This window comes from Sus scrofa, chromosome 9, assembly GCF_054392235.1.
Source record: "Sus scrofa isolate SSC_HxYL_T2T_F1_AM1 chromosome 9, Sscrofa_HxYL_maternal_Yorkshire_Landrace_v2.0, whole genome shotgun sequence".
Classification (NCBI taxonomy): Eukaryota; Metazoa; Chordata; class Mammalia; order Artiodactyla; family Suidae; genus Sus; species Sus scrofa.
Window position 1 is genome coordinate 112,280,790 of NC_139391.1, and position 17,229 is coordinate 112,298,018.

The following is a 17,229-nucleotide window of genomic DNA, read 5'->3' on the forward strand; positions in this document are numbered from 1 at the left end:
ATCTTGAGGAAGAAAGTCTTAAGGCAGAATTCTTTTTTTAATATAAATTTCATTTTATTTATTTATTTTTGGCTGTGTGCCCATTGCATGTGGGGAAGTTCCCAGACCAAGGATGAACCTGTGCCACAGCAGTGCAACACCAGGTCCTTAACCCCCTGAGCCACCAGGGAACTCCAAGGCGGAATATTTAAAGGAACATTTTAGTATTAAACTTTAATTTTCTCAATATTTGAGTTTTTAGACACTATAGCAGTACAGGATTTAAATGAACAGTGGTAGGTCATGGGTTTAGCTTTAATAACGCTTGGGTAGGACCACATCTTTTAAAAATCTAGCATTTTGAAAAGTTAATCTATGTCCTCAGAATATCCCATTTCTCTCTCTCTCTCTCTTTTTTTTTTTTTTCCGTTAGGGCTGCATCTGTGGCATATGGAAGTTCCCAGGCTAGGGATTGTATCAGAGCAGTAGCTGCTGGCCTCCGCCACAGCCATAGCCACAACAATGTGAGATCTAAGCCACATCTGTGACCTATACCACAGCAAGCCCAGGGACTGAATCTGCGTCCTCATGGATGCTAGTCAGGTGCGTTTCCGCTGAGCCACGATGGGTCTCCACAACATGCCATCTTGAGTCTTAAGTAGTTGTGAGCACCAACTTTGATACTGTATTTAAGCCCATTTCCCATTAATCTACCTTTGAAATTCTCCTTTTGCCTTCCTTCAGATTGAAAAGTTTGGCTCCCTTTTACTTTTCTTCCAAAGGCTTACTTTCAACATCTCAGGGTTTTTTGGTTTGTTTTAGAGTTTGTACTCATTTCAGGAATTCCCTGGTGGTCAGTCAAATGGTTAGGACTTGGCACTTTCACTGCTGTGACCTATATTCAACCCCTGGTCTGGAATCTCAGATCCACTTCAAGCCACTGCGTGCCACAGCCAAAAAAAAAACCCCAAAACAACAACAAAAAAACCTTAGAAAAATTTGTGCTCATTTCTTTTATACACATAATCTTTTGGGAGAAATATGTCATACTACAAATAAAAATCCCCTTGACCACTACTACAATGAACATTTCCTTTCCAGAGATAACTGCTGTTAGGATTTTTGTGTATGCCTCTTTTTTGTTTTGATTTGGTTTTTTGGTAGGAGGCCAGTGACTGAATCTGTGCCATAGCAGCAACCCAAGCCGCTGTGGTAACAACACTGGATCCCCAACCCGCTGTGCCACAAGAGAACTTTGGTGTGTGAATCATTTTATTTTACTGTTTTGTCTTTTTAGGGCCACGCGTGCAGCACATGGAAGTTCCCAGGCTAGGGGTCGAATCAGAGCTATAGCTGCCAGCCCACACCACAACCACAGCCACACCAGATCGAGCTGCATCTGTGACCTATACCATAGGTCATGGCAGCGCCAGATCATTAATGCATCGAGCTAGGCCAGGGAATGAACTTGCATCTTCATGGATGGTAGTTGGGTTCATTACCGCTTAGCCACAACAGGGAACTCCTGTATGAATCATTTTAATTGCAGAGCTGACAACTAAATAAAAGTCTCCATTCTCTGGTTAAGCATCCTAATCCATGTTTAAATGTATTCATGTTTTCATGGCCTATACTCAAATAATATACTGAGCACCCAAGATTCATTTGTTTATGTGCTAGACACCATTCTAAGCACTTGGGATGCACGAGTCTTTAGAGACTCAATAAATTTCAGTAGGGGAGTTCTCGCCACGGCCCAGGGGAAACGAATGTGACTAGTACCTTGAGGACGAAGGTTTAATTCCTGGCCTTGCTCAGTGGGTTAAGGATCCGGAGTTGCTGTGAGTTGTGGTGTAGGTCGCAGACGTGGTGGATCAGGCGTTGCTGTGGTTGTGATGTAGGCTGACAGCTGTGGCTCTGATTGGACCCCTAACCTGGGAACCTCCATATGCCGCTGGTGCAGCCCTAGAAAAAAAGACAATAAATAATTTCAGTAAATTGCATAGCATGTTAGACATGTGATAAAAATCCTGCAGAATAAGGGAAAGTAAGCAAGGGCTGTTCGTAGGTTTGCAATTTTAAATAGAGCAGTCTGGGTAGAATTCACTGAAAAGGTGACATTTGAACGAAGACTTGAAGTAGGTAAGAGTTGGCCATGTAAATAACAGGGAGGAACTTTCTGAGCAAATGACAATCTGTAAAGGCCTTTTGCAGGGACGGGGAGGGGTGTTGCACCTTTCATTTTTGAGAAATTGCAAGGAGGTTGGAGTGGGATGAGTAGTAAGAGGAGGTTAGAAAGATAAGGACACTGGGAATGGGGAGATCCCCCGGCCTTCTGAGCCATTGTAAAGACTTTGACCTTACTCTCACATGGGAAGCCCATGGGGGTTCTCAGCCAAAGAGTGGAATGATCTGGCTCTTTTGTTTGTTTGTTGTCTTTTTAGGGCTGCTCCGGAGGCCTATGGAGGTTCACAGGCTAGGGGCTGAATCAGAGCTGTAGCCGCAGGCCTACGCCACAGCAACTCGGGATCCGAGCTTCGTCTGCGACCTGCACCACACCTCACAGCAACACCAGATCCTTAACCCCATTGAGCCAGGCCAGGGATTGAAACTGCATCCTCCAAGATACTAGTCAGATTCGTTTCTGCTGAGCCATGATAGGAACTCCTGATTTGGCTCTTTTAAGAGGATTATTCTGGCTGTGTGTTAAGAACAGATGAGGGAAGCAAAAAGGGGATGGCCAGTTAGACGTTTGTTTTAATAATGTACACAAGAGATGATGGTGGTAACAGTGTAAGTTTCAAGAAGTGGGTGATGGGAGTTCCCTTTGTGGCTCAGTGGAACCATGAGGTTGCGGGTTTGATCCCTGGCCTTGCTCAGTGGGTTAAGGATCCAGTGTTGCCGTGAGCTGTGGTGTAGATTGCAGATGTGGCTCGGATCCTGCGTTGCTGTGGCTGTGGTGTAGGCCGACGGCTACAGCTCCGATTCAACCTCTAGCCTGAGAACCTCAATATGCCGCGGGATCAGCCCTAGAAATGGCAAAAAGACAAAAAAAAAAAAAAAAAAAAAAAGTGGGTGACTTGTGGAAGAATGTGTGTGTGTGTGTGTGTATGTATATGTATGAATTTATATAAATTAAGCTCTTATTATATGCTGGACCTGGGTATATAATGATGAACAAAATAGATATGGTCCCTGCCAAGTAAGAACTTACATTCTAACTCATCCAGAAATTGTCCTTGATAGTAACGCCTACATTTTCCTCGGAATATTTTATTATCTATTTTTCAAAGACTGGTGGCCAGGAAAAAAAATTTTTTTAATGTATTATAAAAATATACATGCAAACACATGCAAACCATAATGAGAGATAGTAAATGTATTTGATTCTGGACATGAATAATATATTTCCCAATAGCTTTTTTGGGTATATTTAACTGTGCAATGCTAAATAAGTGACTTTAGAACAAATCTGTAAAATGCACCTATATTGTTCCTGAGTTTAATCTTCTTTTGTGCTAGATCAGTTTTTAGAGAGGTTTTAATTTCTTTGGAGAGGTAGTATTTCCTTGTGATTAAGGGCCTGGGCTCTGGGATCAGGTTGTCTAGACTGAGTTTTGGTTCTATTACCTATAGAATTAGCAATTATATGTAACTTAGGCTAATTACTTATCCTCTTTGAGCCTTGATTGATTTTGCTTTTCTAAAAAATGAGGATGTGTGTGTGTGTGTGTGTATGTATATGTATGAATTTGCAAGTTAAATGGCTGGATTCTAGATATATTTAAGAGGTAGAGGCAATAGAATTTCCTGACAGATTTTTCACCCTGTGCTGGAAAAAGCCGAAGCTGGTTTTAAGTGGGGTGGAAAGATGTTGGTAGAGCACATTAGGGGAAGAAGATGTGGATCAGTTTTGACATGTGGATGTCCAGATGAAGATGGCAGATGAATATGAAATATTCTTCTTCTCTGTTCTTATTTATGCAGTGTGAGGTCAAGCTTGCATTAAGACATTTCTTGGAGTGCCCGTCATGGAGCAGTGGTTAACGAATCCGACTAGGAATCATGAGGTTTCAGGTTTGATCCCTGGTCTCGCTCAGTGGGATAAGGATCCAGTGTTGCCGTGAGCTGTGGTATAGGTCACAGATGTGACTCGGATCCTGCGTTGCTGTGGCTCTGGCATAGACCAGTGGCTACAGCTCCAATTAGACCACTAGCCTAAGAACCTCCATATGCTGAGGGTGAGGCCCTAAAAAAAAAAAAAAAAGAATCAAATGCCTAAATTAGTATTAGAAAGTGATTTCAGAGATAAACTGCTCAACATGTATGAGTTTCGCCCTTGATTTCAGTAATGTATCTGTTTCTTCACAAGCCGTTCTGGTTCTTCCCCTTCAGTCGTGCTTGGATTTATATGTTTTATATTTTCATCTCCCAACGTAATCTCTTGGCTTCTTCCTAAATTGGGGATCGGAATTTTTGCCTTAGTCAGTTTCCAGTATTTGCTCTGAGGCAGGCATGTGGAGGCCCAGCCTCGTGCATACCCATTACCTAAAGCATATCCACTTTAGGGGCTTCAGAGAAAAAAATGGTTAAGAATAAAGGTAATGAACCTCAAGATGTTACAGTTGAATGGATTGTGATGGGGGCACGACAACTGGAGTGCGTGTTCTTGCTCTATGATAGTCTGGCAAGAAGAATGTAGAGGGCACCTTTGCTTGGGAAGATGCAGACAGCAGGGACAATCCTATGCAAGGCTTTTGCCCCACTCCCAAGCCAAATGATCAGTTAAATAGGCTCATGTTTTTAGTTTCTACTCCTTGCCCTCTGGAGAGAGAGAGCTTTAGCCTGAGGTTCATAGGGCATCATATATTAATGTATATGGGTTTTTTTTCTCCCAAAGTCCATGGGGTATATGAGGCTCTATAAGGTGTCCATGACTCAAAAAGTTGGAGAAATATTGCTTAAAGAGTGCTGATATTCTAGTTTTTAATTAAGAGTAGCTATGTAAAAAAACCTTTGTTTCATCTTTCTGTAATTGGTTTTGAGTGCAATAGACCAGCCCTCTCAGTAAAGATATTAATAAAGGAAGGAAGGGGACTTTGAAAATAAACACTTTGAGTTGAGTTCTAAAACAATGGGAACAGACAGCCTTTCCCATTAACAGAGTGGTTTGATATTGAACAGAGGCCACCAAATCTTTTTCTGTTGGTGATGATATTTAATTTCTATTACATGAAATAAATGCACATTTGCACCAAGAGCAGTGCCAGCAAAAAAGAGAAACCTGCGCCGAATCTCCATTCACCAGCTAAACTGAGCTCTAGGCCTGTCTCCCTGTGAGTTACAAATAACGACCAGCAGTGGAGTCATACTTTCTCCTACTATCTTGGCTTTTTACTTCCTTGCTTTTCATTTTATATCTTCCATCAGCATATACAATTTTCATACAAAGAGGTGGGGGAAAGAATAAAGATTTGCTTCAAAAACTACTTAAGTTACAGATATGGCATTAGGAGGATTGTGTCTAAATCTGGATAGGTGGTTGAGTGCTTTAAAAAGCAACAGTGATAATCATAAAATCTGGGCAAAGAAGTCCCATTGCCAGGAGTTTAGAAAATCCTCATGAATCAGGTTTCCAGTCAGATCACTATAAAGAAGATCCATAGCAAGCACGTTTCAGAGCTAATAAGAAATTTAAGAGTAAACAAGACACACCCACTGTACAATTAATTTTTTAAAAATGGGTATATATTAGTATGAACTGTATAAATTACAAGATTCAAAGCAGTGGTGCAAAAATATACTGCAAAACATTCATGAAGGCAGTGAAATCTGTAGTGAAATCTGTCAGTGCTATAAAAATACATATAAACAAAATAATTGTCCTTAGATAAATCTACAAGATACAAAATTAAGAGTATTTACATAATTTTATACTAGATATGTGAAAAATATACCATGTTAGAACAATCTCGTTCCAAAGTTTGAAACATAATTTCTGGCAAATAAAAATACTCTTCATACAATGTATGAACTTATCAATAACTTTCTGGGTATCAAGTTGTTCTTTGACAGTCAGGCGAGGATCCCTCTGGATTATATTTTGATTAGAATTTTGTTTCAACTGATACCTGGAAGAAGACAGAAAGTTCTTGGCTTAAAAGACTTGTTAAGTTCTATCCCTTTTAATAATCATATCGTATTTTAAAGGTTAGATTAAAATTAGGAGCTAGAATTTACCAGAGTCATCATCACATTTTTTGTCTTCAATTTTAAGGACTGAATACGTTCCACAGCTACTTGTTTAACGTAAACACATGTGATAACATGTTGTATTATCTTTCGAAGGCCTAATTTAACGTAACTCAAATACCAATGTAATGTTGTTATGGTAATATATTTCTGCATATTTGTTTCAGGGGCCACACAACCTCCAAGGGGCTACATGTGCTGGCCAGGGACACTCAGCTTTTAAGCGAATCACGACTAGTGGCTTAACCATGACTGCTGCTTTATTTGTCTCCCTCTAAGTAATGCAAGGAGGTAGTGTTAAGTCTTTCTTTTCTTTTCTTTCTTTCCCTTCCTTCCTTCCTCTTTCTTTCTTTCTTTCTTTCTTTCTTTCTTTCTTTCTTTCTTTCTTTCTTTCTTTCTTTCTCTCTCTCTCTCTCTCTCTCTCTCTCTCTCTCTCTCTCCCTCCCTCCCTCCCTCCCTCCCTTCCTTCCTTCCTTCCTTCCTTCCTTCCTTTTCTTTCCTTTCTTTGTCCTTTTGTCTTTTCTAGGGCCACACCCGCAGCATATGGAAGTTCCCAGTCTAGGGGTCTAATTGGAGCTGTAGCCGCTGGCCTGCAACCTACACCACAGCTCACGGCAATGCCGGATCCCTAACCCAGTGAGCAAGGCCTGGGATCGAACCTGCAACCTCATGGTTCCTAAACCACTGAGCCATGATGGGAACTCCTTTTTCTTTCTTAATGTAGGAAAACAGGTGCAGGATGGTATCAACTACATTCTGTCCAACAGTTCTTTCAAAAGCTTTGATCAGACATCAGATTTAAATTTTGTTCCTATACTTTATCCTTTAAAACTTTATCCTTTAAAACGTGGTGACAATTCTACCTCTACTGGGCAGAGGGTTTCTGGTAAAGCTTTCTTTGCTGAGTCCTCAGGCGAGGTGCTGGATGTGGGTTTCTCTGAGGATCTAGCCCTGGGAAACAGAATCATGGCTCCCTCTCTCCCCACATCTGTCTAACTTTCTAGAATGGCTTTTTCTTTCTTTTTTTAAAAATATCATTATCACATTTAATATGTACAAGAAAATATTGGGATACTATGTACATTTTTACTGGTAAAGAAACTAAGGCTAAGAAATAGTAACTTGCCCACAGTCACACTGCTCTCAAGTGACAGCTGAGATCTGAACTAAGATCCTTCTAATACGTAAGGTTAGAATGGCTTTTTCATCTAACCTTTTCCTATTTGAGAAGCATCTTCATAATCAGCGAGAGTTATGCTATACATTTCTTCATTTCTAATCTGAGTTCCTTTTTGCAATTCTTAGAACGTTCTTCTAAGAGAAACACCACCAGCCCCTCCTGTACTTGAAGACAGTCTATTAGATTCTTCCTTAGGACCCTCACTTCCAACTGTTTTTCACCAGAGGATAAGAGTGAGGGCGAGAGCGTGTGCAGAGCGCAGGTCTCGGCATCAGGCACGTCTTGCTTCAAATCCCGTGGCTGTCACTTTGGTGTGTGACCTTCAGCAAAGGAGTTAAGCTCCCCGAGCCTTTCTAATTTCCTCATTCGTGAAGTTCTCTTCTTTGCACGTTGGTGTAAGGATGGAGATCAATTCTGTGCTTACCTTTACCCGGCTTACAGCAGATACCCATTTTGCTTTGTAGTCCTGCTTTGCCCAACCTAGAGATCTTCCCTTCAAGAACTGAATGTTCTAGAAATGAATGTTCTAGAATGAAATGGCACTATCAGGAGTTCCCATCGTGGCGCAGCGGAAATGAATCCGACTAGGAACCATGAGGTTGTGGGTTCAACCCCTGGCCTCGCTCAGTGGGTTAAGGATCCAGCATTGCTGTGAGCTGTGGTGTAGGTCACAGACATGGCTTGGATCCGGCGTTGCAGTGGCTGTGGCATAGGCCATCGGCTACAGCTCCAATTAGACCCTTAGTCTGGGAATCTCCATGTGCCATGGGTCCGGCCCTAAAAAGACAAAAACAAAAAGAAATGGCACTGTCTAGTTAAATGATTTGGCAATTCTTTCCAGTAAGGAGCCCAAGGTGTACGTTAGCTTCCCAACTCCAGCTCAGACCCCATCCATAGATGGAAATAGCCGTTCCTTCCCTGCCTCATGGATTATGACAATACCAGAATAAGATCTGGGTTGTAAGTACTTTGAAAACATAAAACATTCTATCTATGCTCTATATTGCATCAATTTAGATCTGGTATACCTAATTTTCCATCCTTTTTGGAACTGGTCTGAGTTTATTTTCTCCCACGGTCCCTATGAGATCGGCATTGCTTCAGTCTTCTGGGGAGGAGGCAGAGAGGCTGAAACAGGGGCTGGCTTTCCGCAGCATGATGGAAGAGGCCTCACTTTTTCTTTTTTTTTTTTTTTAAGTTTTCTTGCTGTAATGTTTAGATAAAGACAAACCTGTTGAAGAATCTTACCTGACATTCCCGATTACGTAATCCTCCATTTGTATTTACGGTGAAATCATATTTTGCTCCTTTTTCCTGAAAAAACCAGAAGAGAATTATGGACTGGGATTATATTTTTTAATGTTGAAAAATAAAGGGAAATTTAAGAAGCACAGATGGTTGGTTATACAAAAGTGAAAATCACCAAAAAAGCTGGTACCTGACTGGGATTAAACTTTGAAGTACTGTAATCTTTCTTCATCAAAATATGCAAAACAGCATCATGGATTGTTAAGAAAAATATTGAGTCCTTGACTTCATCATCAAAAAATTCACACCGGCCAAGCTTCTCAATGAAATCATCTGAAGAGAGGAAAGAAAGAATGACGGTTATGAAGAAGTAATTGTTTGGCCACTGGTTTCTCCTTGAGGCTGGGGATTTGAACTTCCATTTGCAAATGTGCACTTCATTCATGTTTGGTGTTTGGGATTCTGCCTAAATAGAATGTATGCTTATGGACTAGTGATGTGGTTTTGGATTTACCGGTTACTTACTGTGGGCCATTTTCCCAAAGCTGCTGAGTACCATCAAAAACCATCTTCCTGGCAGCCTCTGTTACCTCTAGTCATCTTTAGGAATTCTACTCTGGTATGCAGTAACCAGTACTGTTTGCACAGATCACTCAACCAAATATTATCTCATGTCTACTACATGCAAACTCTGGCTGGGTAATACCAAGGATCAAAAGATAAATTAGACATGAATCTTGCCCTTGAGGAGGTTAGAGCACTTATATATACTGGCTTAACGAAAGGGAAAATGTAGAATAATAACGGCAGGAAGCAATCTGATTTTTTCCTTAATGTTTTCTTAGTACTTAAAAATAATTCCTAGCACAGAGTAGGTCCTCCCATTTGTATTGAATGGATAAGAGAGGCACAGGTCAGGTGCTGTGGAAATGGAGAGAAAGACAGGTAAAGATGGTTTCCTCTTGGCAGGATTCGGAGAAATCTTGATGAAGGAGATGCCCTTGAAAAGAATGCCTAGGATTTGGAGAAAAAAGGAGGAAGAGAAGGTACGAAGGCGTGGAGGAGGGAAAGTCAGTTCGAAGACTGGCTTTCAACGTCAACAAGACCCAGCAGTGGTTGAGGGAGAGAAGAGGGCCTTGGGGTTGCCAGAAGCCAGGCTGGAGGCAGGTGGTACGCAGGGGGAGTGGGAGGGGAGATGATGATTTTAGTTAAGGACCGAGAGGGATACCAGACAGCAGAGGCAGCTGGAAGGGATACCTCCAAAATTTGGGATGATGGGGAAAGAGTAGATTGTTTGATAGGCTCTCTGAGATCAAGAGCATTTTTAAAGAAGCTTCAAAACTAGAATACACCTGTAGATTTTAGGGAAAGGACTCAGCAGAGATGGAAAATTAAAGATGCCAATTTCACGCCTCCCTCAGGACCTGTGCACTTGTCGTCCCCTGCCCCCAAAGTGCCTTCCCCTGAGATAACTGCCCTGGAGGACTCCCTCCCTTCATTCCAGTCTCTGCTCTTGATTGTCTGAAACAGAACCATCCCTGTTGCTCTCTGCCTCTTAACCATGCTCTTTTCTTCTTGGCACTGATCACATTACCTGACATATCTCATTATCTGCTGATTATCTGGCTTTTCCCCTAGACTATATGCTTCAAGAGAAAGATTAATGGGGTGAGTCAGAAAATGGGATGGGAGAACATTCTAGGGATGGAAAAGGACACTCGTTAGTTCTTCCAGAGGACTTAGGTCAGAATTGATAAGGTTCTGGATTAAGGCCGTCAAAATGGAGAGGAAGATTCAACAGGAAATATTTCTGGTGACTCACTGAATATGGAGGGATGAGGAGAAGGGGAAATTAAAGATGACTTCAAGGTTGTTGGCTTTTTTTTTTTTTTTTTTTTTTTTTTTTTTGGTTTTTATGGCCGCACATGCGGCATGTAGAAGTTCCTAGACTAGGGGCTGAATCGGAGCTACAGCTGCCGGCCACAGCCACAGCAAGGTGGGATCTGAGCCAAGTCTGCGACCTACACCACAGCTCACGGCAGCACCAGATCCTTAACCCACTGAGTGAGGCCAGGGATTGAACTGCATCCTCATGGATACTAGCTGGGTTTGTTGCCGCTGAGCCACAATGGGAACCATGGCTTCAAGGTTTTTACTTTGATTAACTATGTACGTGGTAATGCAGTGCCTGAGATGGGAACGGAGGAGGGATTTGGGGAGGGAGGGTAACATAGTTTTGAATACGTGTGTCTTAGGTTCCCCGGGCACATCCAGACAATTTACTCCCTGGGTCTGCAGCTCAGAGAAAAGGTCTGGGCTGGAGGTGTAGTTTATGGATCCATTAACAAATAGATACAATTGCAGTCATAAGCATGTAAGATATTGACTAGAAAGAGTCCATACAGTTAGAACTATGGGGTTTGATTTGAACCTTGGGGTAACCGACTGCCAAGAGTGGAGAGGAGCCGACGTCAGACACTGCTGAGCTCTGCGAATGGTGGGAGGGACTCAGAAGTATGGTCTTCCAGGAGTCGAGGGACAGGCTAGAGAAAGGGCCAAATGCTAGCATGAGGGCCATGAGAATAAGGCTGGGATGGGGGCACTTGGCCTTGACAACCTGGATATCACTGATGGCCTTGGCAAGGGCAACCTCATCAGCGAGGTGAAGCAGAAGCCCGGTAACTATGGGCTGAGGAATCAAGGGAGGCGAGGATGAAAGAAAACAAGCCTATGTTTGCAGGAAGATTAGAGTAAAAAATGGTTACATATTCACTTTTTTGCTGCCTATTAAACTAGGATTCAAATTATATAGTTAATTACGTATCAATACAACTAAAAGATAAAGATGCTGTTTCCATAGAGATTTCCATTGGAAATACACCAATGAGATTTCCTTATTGGTGATCATAAAAAATGTCTTTCTTTGGCGAGGCTGTTTAGATTGAGAGCTGGCAGTGAGCCTGAAGGGACTGCCAGAGCATGAAATTAAAACAACTTACCATCAGTTCCCACGATATACACATCTACCTGGATCCTAATAAATTCTTGCAAGATCTGTTAAAAAGAAAGTAGATCTTACTTGGAGAGCAGTTTCACTCGTCAGAAATGTAAAGAAAACTCTGTTAATTTTGCCTAATGAGTGATATGTTGCTTTCAGAGCCTCTTATACATTGAAAAGAAATAAATCCAAAGGAAAGAATTCTCCTTTTCAGTAAGAAAAGATGATAATTTTTTTTTTTTTTTTTTTGGCCTCAGCCTCAGCATATGCAGGTTTTCAGGCCAGAGATTGAATCCCAGCCACAGCTGTGACCTCTGCCACAGCTGTAGCAACTCTGGATACTTTAACCACTGTGCCGCAGTGGGAACTCCAAAGATGATAATTCTTGAGGGATGTGTGATGGCCAAGTTCACTGCTTTGATTCACAAAATGAGCTCTGATTTAGTTTTAAAAGTTTTTTTAATGGGATGATTTTTTTTTTTTTCTTTTTAAGGCCGCATCTCTGTCATATGGAAGGTCCTGGGGCTACAAGTCTAATTGGAGCTGTAGCTTCAGTCTACACCACAGCCACAGCGACACCAGATCTGAGCCGCATCCGTGACCTACACCGAAGCTTGCAGCAATGCCGGATCCTTAATCTACTGAGCGAGGCCAGGGATCAAACCTGCATCCTCACGGATACTAGGTTGGGTTCCTAACCTGTTGTGTCACAATGAGAACTCTCACGGAATGATCTTAACTAGAGCTTTCTATCTATATAAAAGTTAAAAAAAAAACCCATGAGCCATACATTGTTCATTGTTCCTGCCCACAGTACTTGGATGTATCTCACGCCAATGAATCTTTATCCATTTTCTTGATTGCCAGGCTAATAACAACTACCAATAGTGATAAGAGTAAGGTCACATAAGAAAAGTAGCTTGGTTAGGTGATCACTAATATCACTTTCATCATCATCAAACACTTTTAGAATATCTTCTGAGCTGAACTAAGAATTTCAACCTTAGGGAAACATAAGGCAGAGTCCCTGTCCTGTTGTGCTACACTGTTAGGATCAAAAAAAAAAAAAAAAAAAAAAAAAAAAGGAGGATTCGCTGTGGTGCAATGGGGTTGGCAGCATCTCTGAGGCACCAGGACACAGGTTCGATCCCCCGACCACCACAGAGGGTTAAACGATCTGGTACTGCCACAGCCCTGTGGCTCGGATCTGATCCCTGGCTGAGGAAGTCCATATGACTTGGGGCAGTGAATAAATGAATAAATAAATTAACTAATTTTATGTGTGTATGTATTTTCTCTTCCAAGCCAAAACAGACACAAAAGCAAAGAAAGAAAAGAAAAAGCAAGCAGTCTCAAAAGTTATGTGATGCTAAGATTTAAAGATAAGTTTGAAGAGAACAAAATTGATCCTGTTTTCTTAATTTTATATCCAGTTTGCCTGTACTTAATCTTAGTTTTCATGGAGGCAGATTTCTGTCAAAAAAAAAAAAAAACAAGCAAAAGAGGGGCATATATGAGAGTTTCTGTTGTGGCTCAGCAGGTTACTAATCCAGCTATTATCCATGAGGATTCAGGTTTGATCCCTGGCCCCCCTCAGTGGGTTAAGGATCTGCTGTTGCCATGAGCTGTGGTGTAGGTTGCAGATGCGGCTCAGATCTGGCATTGCTGTGGCTGTGGCATAGGCTGGAGGCTATAGCTCTGATTCAACCCCTAGCCTGGGAACTTCCATATGCCTCGGGGCAGCCCTAAAAAGCCAAAAAAAAAAAAAAAAAAAAGAAAGAAAGAAAGAAAGAAATGCTTGCAAAACTGGAAAGAGGAGTTCCTTAGTGGCTTAGCAGGTTAAGGATCTGGTGTCATCAGTGCAGTGGCTTGGGCCAGTGCTGTGGCAGGGGTTCAATCCCTGCTTGGGAACTTCCACATGCCATTGGTGTAACCAAAAAAAAACTTATTTAAAAAAACCCAAAACTGGGAGTTCCTATTGTGGCCCAGTGGTTAACGAACCCAACTGGTATCCATGAGGACTTGGGTTCGATCCCTGGCCTTTCTCAGTGGGTTAAGGAGCCGGCATTGCCATGAGCTGTGGTATAGGTTGTGATGTGGCTCGGATCCCGAGTTGCTGTAGCTGTGGCACTGGCCTACAGCTACAACTCCGATGTGACTCCTAGTCTGGGAACTTCTCTATGCCATGGGTGCAGCCTAAAAAGACATCAAACAAACAAAAAACTGTGGAAATTAAATAGCCTGAACTTGACTGTTACAGTTCTATTTTTAAATCATATGTGACATTTATTCTTTCATTTCATTTATTCTTTAAAAAAAACCTGAATTGTTATATAGCCAAGTGAAATTTAATCAGCTTATGATGGATGAAGATAAAAACAAAAGGACCCACTATTCCACTTCTTCCCCTAGACCTCTCCAAATCGTTGCTATGTCAGGACAATTTAGATGCAAGGCCCACAAGGATTCGAAGGCACCATAGAATTTGACAGGGGTGTGGGCATTGTTGTCTACCTGTAGGCTCAGCATACATTAGAAATGTCAGTTTGGTTGCCTTCAAAATCACATGTAGCTGCATGAGAAAATGCACTTTTAAAGAATTCTTTGAACATACCCCAGAGGCACTATTCCCCCGAAATCTTCTAAGATTAAAATTTATTTCTGCTTAAGTGTGTGTTCTTTCAAGGAGCATCCTTCCACAAAGACAATGTTTTTTACCTTCAGTCACCAATTGGTTGCTTCCTTTAAGAAAAGAGAAATTACCGTTTTGAGCCCTCTCATGGAAGAAACGTCAAGAAATGACACTGCTGAAAAGTCAAGAATGAGGCTGTGCAGGCTGATTTTAGGGACCACGATGTTGACAGGAAGATCAGCATTCCAGTCTATCTGGAAGGGCAGGTCTGTGGTGTTGATCGGCTGATCTAGCTCTTCTATCTTATCATTGTCCAGTTCTTCATCAGAATCTTTAACGCAATCAACTGTACATATAAATCCTTTCTGTAAGAGAGGATAATACCATGCATAAGAACTCTGATCAAGGATAACCAGTGAGGAGTTCCCATGGTGGCACAGCGGCAATAAACCTGACGAGTATCCATGAGGATACGGTTCAATCCCTGGCCTCACTCAGTGGATTAAGAATCCGGCATTGCCATGAGCTGTGGTGTAGGTCACAGACCCCGCTCGGATCTGGTGTTGCTGTGGCTGTGGTATAGGCTGGCAGCTGGAGCTCCGATTGGACCGCTAGCCTGGGAACCTCCATATGCGGCGAGTGTGGCCCTAAAAAGCAAAAAAAAAAAAAAAAAGCAAAGGATACCCAGAGTGAATTTCTGAAGCAAAGATTCACAGTTGGCTTAAGCAAGGGGCTTGTTAACGCTTTCATTTGGAGAAGAAAATTTTAAGGAGACCCTTGAAAATGTGACACTAACTGACACCTGAAAGGCCTTATTTATCTGGCATTTCATTTAGCGGGAATGGAACCAACCTCTTGAACTATATTTTACTAAGCTTTTAGCCATGTTACGCAGAAGTGTGGGCAAGGTGCTTACTGGTGTCACTTGCAGCAGGCCTTTCTTCTGCAGTTTTCGGATTTTCTTCAAAGCTTTGTTGCGCTTGCGAAGAATTCGAAGCGGACTGAAGCCAACCTGAAAAGTCCATCGCTGTGTTACAAGACTGATTAACATCCTGCTAGCTATATGACATAATTCTAGTTAATATCGTAATTTTACTTATTTGGCATATTTAAGTGGAATGGTTTGAGGGATTGGGGTGCATTGCAAAGATATCTGGAGTAACATTTAAAAGTGGTTCAAACATCATCAAGAGCACTGTATTAAACCTGTATGCAGTTTTTAACATTCAGAAGTCTGTACTATCCAGGTTTTATCCATAAGTTATCCATGAATGGATCTAAATTCTATCTGAATTTTTTTTTTTGGTTTGTTTTTGGCTCACACAACACTTAGGGAATTTTATTTGAGTTATTTTCTAATTGCTGAATATACATGGCATCTAATTAGTATCCTGCTTCTATATATTTTTTATTCTACTAAAAATTTCATGATTGTATTGTATGCTATCTATTATATGATCTTACTTTGTAATTTTAGTGTTCATCTGAAGGTAACCTTCATTTTTCCCTTTTCAAAAGAAATGTGTTCTCATTCTGGTAATACTTAGCTTCAGGGTAATAAATGAGTAAGGAGGATCAAATTATGTAATTAAAAATCCTTGACAAAAAAAATGTAGTGAGATGGAACGATACTAGATTAAGTGGAAAGACAATATCTAAAGCCATATATAAAACATGGTCCCATGTGTGTGGAAAATAGTTGGATAGAAAAATATTTGATGCATAGCAAATGAATAATAATAGAGCTTAAGGCAGAAGCTCTATGCAAGGTACAGAGTGGACCAGCAGGCATGTTCAAGAGTGAGTGGTTTAAGCTTTTCCTAACGCTAAAGACTGCTTCTTTGTCAGCTTCTTTTCAGTCCACCAGGGACCAGTTGTTCTTTAGTTAAATATTCATTTATATTATACTTATTTATTTCACATATACATATTCATTTGTTATCCTGAATCTCTTCACTGATGCAGTCAAATATTAAGGACTCTCTTGTGGTTTCTAAAGCTGATTTCCAAAGAAAATCTATCGGAAATTATCGGTTAAAAACCAGCAGCCCCAAATCTTATGTTACGTATTTTTACTCTACAGCAGAATTTGTGCTGTAGACTAAAAAGTGTCTCTACATTGGACCTGATGGAAAGAGTCACCTTTCCCAACATATTAATGGACCCCTTATAAGGTAGTTTCACCTGCCCTGTGACATAGGATAAAAAGCCCAAGCATAATGCAGCCTCAACATATGTGAAATCAAAGACCCTCCTATTACAGAACGAAGATTTTATTCCTAGATACTTAGTGGGATTTAAAAAAAACTAATAACCCCAAACCTTACAGCATCGATAAGTTTACGCTTAAAGAAACCAATGTTGGCAAAGTAAAGAGGAGAGGGACATCTGAAAATCTTCACTCCTTCTGGCTCGTATATCTGTAAGGCAAGAGCAGTCATATCAGATGGTGTCCATGAGATTCATGTCAATATCACCGAGCAAATCAAAATAAAATAAAAAAAAGAATCTTCCTTACGTCAGAGTAATCTTTTCTATTCTTATAGATGTTACTCCTTCCAACATTAGCCAGCATGCTGCATTTGGGACTGCAGGGAAAAGCAACACCAGGTCAAACATTCATGCATCTTTGTTAGGCCTACCAGGTTAATGTCAGCGTATTCCTAGCATCCCCAAAGAGGCTCCCTTTCCCAAAGTTTAAAGATTGGAGGATCCTCGCACCATCATGACCTGGAGGGCAAACCCCTTGTTTGACTTGTCCTCCCACGGTGCCTGGAACACTGCCTTCTACCCACCACATCCAGTTTACAAACCCGCTTCCATCTGAGTTTGCCCTTTTGATTCTGAATATCCCAGTTATTCGGTGAATTTAGGCAAATATGATCACCTCGTTATATAAAGGAGCACATGAAGAAGTATTAGGAGTTTCCTACAACTGCC

The 17,229-nt window shown here is 41.2% G+C and overlaps 1 protein-coding gene across 1 annotated transcript in view; it reads right to left on the reverse strand.

Annotated features, from left to right (window-relative positions):
* Positions 1–6,047: 6,047 nt before the first annotated feature.
* Positions 6,048–17,229, reverse strand: part of SLC26A3 (solute carrier family 26 member 3) — a 29,106-nt gene continuing 17,924 nt past the window's right edge. The window contains 8 exon segments of the mRNA NM_001130248.1: positions 6,048–6,110; positions 8,660–8,725; positions 8,850–8,992; positions 11,659–11,713; positions 14,421–14,654; positions 15,206–15,301; positions 16,617–16,709; positions 16,808–16,877. Coding sequence (NP_001123720.1) covers positions 6,087–6,110; positions 8,660–8,725; positions 8,850–8,992; positions 11,659–11,713; positions 14,421–14,654; positions 15,206–15,301; positions 16,617–16,709; positions 16,808–16,877 — 781 coding nt within the window. The 3' untranslated portion in view covers positions 6,048–6,086.